The sequence below is a fragment of the Morone saxatilis genome, unplaced genomic scaffold (genome assembly GCF_004916995.1).
Source record: "Morone saxatilis isolate NCDOM2014 unplaced genomic scaffold, NCSU_SB_2.0 Contig4, whole genome shotgun sequence".
NCBI classification, from domain to species: domain Eukaryota; kingdom Metazoa; phylum Chordata; class Actinopteri; family Moronidae; genus Morone; species Morone saxatilis.
In genome coordinates, this window is record NW_023339984.1 from 6,820,169 (window position 1) to 6,827,862 (window position 7,694).

General features: G+C 42.0%; 2 protein-coding genes across 2 annotated transcripts; one reads left to right on the forward strand and one right to left on the reverse strand.

The window, feature by feature from the left end:
• The first annotated feature begins 368 nt into the window (after positions 1-368).
• Positions 369-2,889, forward strand: cdca9 (cell division cycle associated 9). The gene is made up of 10 exons (XM_035675824.1): positions 369-545; positions 631-762; positions 858-898; positions 981-1,032; positions 1,121-1,188; positions 1,807-1,868; positions 1,947-2,030; positions 2,146-2,227; positions 2,523-2,609; positions 2,719-2,889. Exons 1-10 carry the CDS (start codon positions 443-445, stop codon positions 2,761-2,763), a joined length of 756 nt encoding a protein of 251 aa, XP_035531717.1. The 5' UTR covers positions 369-442; the 3' UTR covers positions 2,764-2,889.
• A 431-nt stretch (positions 2,890-3,320) lies between these two features.
• plin2 (perilipin 2) lies at positions 3,321-6,910 on the reverse strand. The gene is made up of 8 exons (XM_035675823.1): positions 6,845-6,910; positions 6,638-6,683; positions 6,067-6,262; positions 5,613-5,695; positions 5,152-5,437; positions 4,496-4,674; positions 4,213-4,311; positions 3,321-4,077 (listed from the first exon to the last, which is right to left on the reverse strand). The coding sequence occupies exons 2-8, from the start codon at positions 6,665-6,667 to the stop codon at positions 3,619-3,621; spliced, it is 1,332 nt and encodes a 443-aa protein (XP_035531716.1). The 5' UTR covers positions 6,668-6,683; positions 6,845-6,910; the 3' UTR covers positions 3,321-3,618.
• Between the last annotated feature and the right edge of the window lie 784 nt (positions 6,911-7,694).

A 7,694-nucleotide genomic window follows, 5' to 3' on the forward strand; every position in this document is an offset into this window, starting at 1 on the left:
CTTCCTGCAGTTATTGTGTTCACAATCTGGCTTCATTGTACAGTTTCTCAGTTGTTCTCTACTTTTATTGTTGTGCATATGCATAAAATAGGAAATACACATAAAATATGCAGAAAAAATAACTTCTAAAGTACCAACAACTGAGAATGTTGAAATATACACGTTGGTTACATATATTTTGTGTAATATATATTTTCCACGTGCTGTTATTTTCCTAAAATTGTAGAAACATTTTTAAACATGCCTGCTGATGCATTTGGTGCCAAAAAATACCAATACCACCCTTCCGCCAAGCAACATAGTACTTCGAGAACCTCACCACCGAGTGTCTGGGGAGCGCATGGATATGTTAATTAGCTGCGGTGCGGTCACAGGTGCGCGCTTGTAGTGAAGCAGCGCCGCTTTCCACACGGGCTGAGCGTTGAGAGGACGGGGCAACAAGATGCCGTTGAGGCGGACGAGAAATGCCCAGGTTAAAGAGCAGCTGGGCCGGGAGATGCGACAGAGCAGACTGGCCCTCTTCATTCAGCAGTTCGAGAAAGAAGGTTTGCTACTGACTGCAGGTCCAATGTCAGGTTTCACGTCCTCGGCTGTTTGTTGTCCTGAAATGCCGAAAATGTCCCCTTACAGCACAAGAGCGTATGAACGAGCTGGAGGCCAAAATGGAGAACATGTTGGCAACAGTGGACAAAGTCTTCAAAGTGGAACTGATGAAGATGCCTCCTTCTCTTCAAAACACGTTCATAGGGGATTTAATAAGCGGTGAGCCCCCCTCACGTATACATTCAAATAAGTTTACTCCTCCAAGCGTGTCTGAGATTCATAACAAGTTTCTTTTCCACTCCATCTTCTGTTAGAGGAAGAGATCTCAGCAAGTGATGTGTCAATTGCCATGAAGGTGAGTAGAGACTGTTGTTAAGTCGCTGCCATGTTTGGTGCTTTTTCATTATTGTAACAGGTATAATTGTGTCGTTTTGCAGAATGAGTCTCTTGAGATGCACCAGCCCCTCAGGAGGGTACCCAGCAAAAGAGGTGAACACAGTTTGAGATCCTGCAGTAAATGTCATTGTCTGACATTGTGTTACTTCAACAGCCATCTTCTGTGCTTTTATTTTTAAAGGGAAATCAACTGATTCTACCCCAGGTCAGTCCACCCCAGCCCAGAGGACCTCATCCAAGACCTCTAAGGTGAGTAATGTCTGCACACATGAGGGAGACGGTTGGTTTTAACATGGATTTTTAACTTTTAAATACAAAAAAGGTATTTTCAAATATTAAACATCATTTATGTGGTAAAACACAAGCTTCTTTTAATAAGATCCAGATCCCCTTTGATAGAGGAGGGGGAATGAAAACTAAGGGAAGAGCTAAAGGACAGACATTAGTTATCATATTCATATTATATCAATTATATGTACAGCATATAGAGAAGTAGTAGTTGTAGAGGCACAAAACGGAGAAACAATGACAATATTAAGGAATTAATGTACATACTAAGTATAAACTTCCTCAAAGTCAAGGAGATTCAGACAAATATAAAGCTACAGGAGGGTTATTCTCCTCTCATAAGTGTCTGTTTTGTTCCTACATTGTACATCTAGTCTGACATTTTGTGCAGGAGAAATCTGATAAATATTTGGACATACTTGGAGTAAATTTGCCTTGGATAATGCAGGGCGAAAGAGCAACAGCTTGTAGAATAATATCAAGTACTGGTTTGCTTACTGTGGCACTGTATGTTGTTTTTCTGAACTATATCAAGTGTTTGAAATCCACAATTTTCTGTGTCTGTGTTTTTGTTTTCAGGGAGGAAAGGGGGCAAAAAAGAGCAGAACATTAGTTGGTAGTAACAGCACTGGGAATCTCAGGTAAGAGTTGCAGGTTAATGTGTTTTCTAATGCGGTGAATGAGTATGGAGACTTTGACGTCGCACTCACGGTCTACAGGGGCTCCTCAGTCACTGCCAAAAGAACCCAAAGCCGCTTGACCAAAACCAACGACCAGGCCGTACCGACCAAACCTAAACTCAGGTCTGTTTGTGGTGTAGATGTTGATGATGCACACATGAACAGGACTTGTATTTAAATCAGATGTACAGATATTTTAACAGCTCTAAATTGACTTGTCAATCTTGTGCTGTCCCAGGTCTGTCGTCTCTGCTGGTGATCTGCACTGTTCAATGGCAGGCTCTGCTGCACACATCACTGTAACCACGGCACAGGGGCAGGTACTCGTATATATTTTTTTTTATCCTTCTTACTTCGTACCAACTCTTAAGGAAGCAATGCTGTTAGATTATTTTTTATTTAAAGCAAGGCGATATGTCAAAGCCTTGTAAGACTAAGTGCTTCAAATCATTTGTATAAAGCACTGAAACCCTTCTACACCCAAGGAGATGATTTCTAGTACAGACATGTCTTTCTTTACTGCTACTATTTAATTTAAATGTTTAAAATATACCTGGATTATTGGGAGATGCCACAAACTTGTATGGATGTTCTCCATGTGGTCTTCCTTCCTAGACCGTTAGCTTTTCTGAAGAGACCAAGGATGCCGTTAACTTGGACTTGCTGGATGACGTGGCATGGTGCCAGATTCAGAAGCTCACGGTAATAGAGAATTCATCTTTAATGTGACTTAAGTGTTTATATATTCTTAAGCATCTGAAGTGTTCCTTTGTACCAACCTGTAATCTGTCTCTGCTAACTGCATTTTCAGAGTCTGATGGAGTATCTGTCGAGGCGAAGTCGCTGCCAGCGATGAGTAAAGATGCCTGAACATCCACCGTTGATTTTCTTATCAGATTTGCAAATACAGTAATAATAACAGTTGTGCTTTGGTTGTCTTAAAGAGTTTTAAAAATATATAATAAAGCTTATTATTATCCTACATTATTCAGTCAGTAGTATTTGCATCTAGTCTCTTGTCTAAAATTTAAAAATGACCCGTAATAAGTTTCAAATTGTACTGAATATGCTTGTCGTCCTACAAATGATTAGATTTTCAATTAACAACTGACATACACTTACTCTACATATGTGGGAGAAATACAAAATTGGTTGTTACTTTGAATGGAAGTTATAAGTCAGTTTACTGTGGCCTAGTACAGAGAGGTGTAAGAGTTGTATTCTTGATGACTGTATGGTTTTAAGTGTAGAAACTCAATTTGAGTTAAGATCTTGCCACATTTATTTTCTGTCTTTACAAACAAGCAGTTTCCTAACTGTCTGTATTTTGTAAAAATCTTAAAGCTGTTAGTTCTAGAGACACAAAATCTAGTACAGATATTTATGTGGAGGAAAAAACAATAAATGCATACATCTCATTCCAGTAACTTTTATTTTGAAATAAGCACATGATTAAGTTTTGCCAGTGTATGTCTCGCTTATAAAACTTATAAAATTGGGCACAGAATTGACAAATATAAGATTTTAGGTGATTTTGGTTACAGCAAGAATTAAAAAATAAGTATAAAACAAGTATTGTTGTTTGTTGACATGTAGCTATATTAAAGTATAACATCCTAATGCATTCAACATTATATTAAAAAGTGCAATCTTTGCCTAAAAAAGCAGAATATATTACTTAAAACTCAGAACATGAAGCTGCAATGGATCACTAGTGCCGCTGGGACTGCAGCGACTCCATCTCCACTTCCATGGGCTCCTCTCGGTGTAGCTGGGAGGAGTGAGAGCAGGAGGACGTAGCTTGTGTGCCACAAGAATCAGAAGCCGGCGTACGAGTCTGATTCTCATCCGGGGCCATCCGGGGGTAGAAGGGACCGACCAGCCAGTTGAGCGGCGTGTTATTGACCAGGTAGTCCATGACGTTGTCTAGGGAATCTTTCATTTTGCCCAGTTGAACTTTGCTGCTGGTCAGCACGCTGCTGGGCAGGTCTCCCAGCATGTTAGCCTTGCTGAAGCTGGTGTATATTTGTGTGGCCGAGTGCCTGAGTGAGAGCACCTCCTGCTGGATGTTGTTGGGGAGGCCCTGCAGGCTGGAGACGAGGACCAGGCAGGTGGTCTGGAGCTGCTGGGTGAGGGAATGTGCCAGAGCCAAGGTGCGAGACTCGATTACCTGAGTGCAGGGGATGAACAGATAGAAATAATCACACATACTTCGAACTCAAGTGGTGTAAAACAGACTGATGTGTCTCTTTTCTTGATGAATTGAGTATGTTATCTCATTGCATATTTGTGTTGTCCACCTCACCTCTGCCTCATGACCATTGGACTTCCACGCCACCAGGGAGCTCAGCTTGTCATTCACCATCTGGTTAGCCCCGTCAATATTCTTCCTACCATATTCAATCTACAAAAACAAACACTTCAATTATTTTCTGTCCACAAGTTTCTGCCCCTTTAGGGGAGAACTTTAATGAATATTGAGCTACTTTACAACAACAAGTTTGTCCCCATATCATCATAAAGACTTTTCCTTATCGTAAAGCATGTTGCATTAAGTGCTACTAATATTAATAAATAAGGAGGCCCACCAGGTCGACAGTGGAGCTCAGCTCAGAGATGAATTCCCTGCTTCGCTGCCTGCCGTCTTGGATTTTGGCCAGGGCCCTGGTGTACGCCCGCTTTCGCAGCTTGGTGGAGAGGGAACCCAGGCGGACATAGTAGCTCGACTCCTTCTTGTCAAAGCCTCTCACATTTTTGGCCTCCAGCTCTGTCACAAGGGAAGGAAACATGAACAAACAACATACGATTACTTTGAGTTCTGTTTCAGACGTCCGATCCGGTTTTTGCACGTTGGAAGGGGCTGGAGGCTTTAAAGCCGTGAAGAATGTAATTTACTCACTAGTCAGTCCCTCAGAACAGATGCATTTAAACTAACAGTGTACGGGATTGTTTGTTATAAATGTCTGCACGCCACAGTTCACTCTAAACAACGACTCCTTTTAATGATGGAGAAAAACTGGCCACTAATGTAAACAGAGCATAATCTGATAAGTCCTGTTTTCTCGGAAACTGACCCGACTCCCTCGCTAACAACATCCTCCAGCTGTCTGTCAATAACTGACCTTTGATACAGCCTGTTACAGAACAACAGGCGTATTCTCACTAGTAAAATGGGGTCATGAGTAGATGTGTTTTATGCTGGTACAGGAAATGTAGCTCGTCTAACTGGTAGTTTTCCACTCACCCAGCTCGTCCTCCGTCACAGGCAGGTACTGGTCCACCAGGCTCTCAGAGGTGCTGAGGGCCGTGTCCACTCCGCTGCTGACCAGCCGGGCCACTCTGCTCTCCAGCACTGTGGTGACACTCTCGCTGACAACGGCCCTGGTCTTGTCCATCCCGTCCTGCACCGCGCCCCGAGTCTTTACCACGGCGCTGGTCAGACTGTCTGAGACTGTGTCCTTGGCACCGGACACCGTGCCTGTCACAACATCTTTAGCGTTGGTTACCACATCCTTGGCACTGGAAACGATCTGGGCACAGACGGAATCATGAACAAATATATATTTAATTAATTATGGCAAAATATGAGCGGGTTGAGAAAGACGGGACATTACGACATTGTGTAATTTGGCTCGAGTATGAGCGCTCTGACCTTTGAGGCTGTGTTTAACTGTGCCAGCTATTGGTCTCTAATCCAGTACGTACCTGCTCAGACGGCTGGTGAAGAATCGGCAAGGTTTTCTCAATCTTGTCCAAACCTTTACAGGCCAGGTCATTAGCAATGGCAACTGTAGGCAAAATGTAAGTAAATTAGACGTAATAAGGCAAGCTGAAACAATGTCAAACATACATTTACTGTGGAAATAGTAGGGATATAACTGAATAAATGTTCCTTTTAAGTAAAATAATGGAGTTTTTTGTGGCTCAAATCTGGGTGATTCTAGAGTAAACACAAAAACTGGGTGAAAGATCAAGATGAGTAAGAGCCAGCACCCTGACGTGAACTTCCTGCTTCAAGCTTGTGTGACTCAGCACTGAATCATCCTCACAGTTTCAGATCATCAGGTTTTGTTTTGACATCCTATAAACTTAGTAGCCATGTCTACCGATGGATTTGATCAGCTCATCTACAAAGAAATCACACTAAAGAGGTTCCTACTCTGAGGCTCCAGCTTGTCGATGATGGGTGAAGCCGTGGTGAGGACCACAGAGGTGATGTTTCGGACTCCCTGCTCAGCAGCCTCACACACGCTCTTGATGTAAGGGTGGTTGTCCTTGGTGTTGCAGTACACGCTGGACACCAGGCCATAGGTGGAGCTCACCAGAGGAAGGCTGGTCACCCTCTCCACCACATTCTGTAAGGAGGCAGAGAAGAGGAAGAGGAGGTTTACAACACTTCTATTCACTGTTTGACTGTGCTGTTCCTTTTTTTTTGTCCAAAGAGTATTTGAATAGATCCAGTACTATCAATAATCACTTCCTATTTCTATTCCACTGAGTTTTTAAATAATAATAGAGTAATAATAGAGAAACTGGACATTTAAGTAGCCTGCCATGGTCTTATTCCTGAATGTGTAGAATAGCTTTCTAGTGTCCATTCTTGGCTTTTAAATGGATCAAAATCAGCTTTTTCTCCAACACACACCCCTGCCAGTTCCACCTTCATCATAGTTGCTTTTCAGTCCACAAATATTGACCAAATAAAGCTAAAGTCTTTCTAGCAAACTCACCTGATTTAAGATAACTGCAGCTGCTGCCATGTCTGCTGAACACAACCTATAGAGAAGAGAAGACACAATATGAAACATTCAGAAGAACAAAAACCTCCACAAGTCTATTACTTCCGTATTACAGTAGTCTGTCCTTGTGGCTGTATAATAACACAAGCTCAAAGTAGGTCGACAAGTAACTTTAAAGAGCGGAAAGTAAAGTCTTACCGATATTTAGGGCGTCTGGTTACAATCTAAAGTGCGAATGAGCTGACTGATACTTTGAGGAGCGACAGCCGCTGTATTTATATTCTTTAATTATCGCGAGATGTAGCGCGGCACGGTGACGTAAGCCGCAGTAATGTTTGTAGGGCAAAGGTAAAAGTGGTAAAAGTTGAACCGGGGAATTCCTCTGGAGCCAGCCGTCACATGGACAAGCTATGACACAGCGGTCTGATTTCTTAACATTTCACCAGACACTGGCATTTTTGGCTCAAATTATTATTATTATTTGATTATTGTGTGGTTAAGTGGACTAGAGCGCTGTATTTCAAATAGAAACTCTACACATTAACATACATATACATACATTAACTGCACCTCTAACATGATTTATAAATATACACAAGGCGGCAGTAAAAGGGGGACCCTAGGGCAAAACTTATCTAAGGGCCCCTAGTTGACCTGTAGTAGTGCAATGCACTGGAGAGTGCACACGATAGGCTATTTTAACTCTATTTTTAACGAAACACCAAGCAGTTAAACACTATTAAATGAGATAATATAGGTCTAGTAAGGTAATACTGTGCATTAGTGGCTCATGTTGCCAAATAAATCTGCAATAAATCAAATTATCACAGACAACAAACATACAGCCAAGGTGAGGCTTTTGCAGGTCCCGATGGCTTTGGGGCCCTGGAGACAGTTGTCTGCTTTATAAGATTAAATTCAGCTTTGAGTACACAGGACTTTCGTATGGCTCCGACAGGACATCATTATCATCAACTATCATTTTCATTTTAAGGCTCAAAGCCACACGATTTACATAGTACCTCGACAATCATCGAGATTTAAAGAC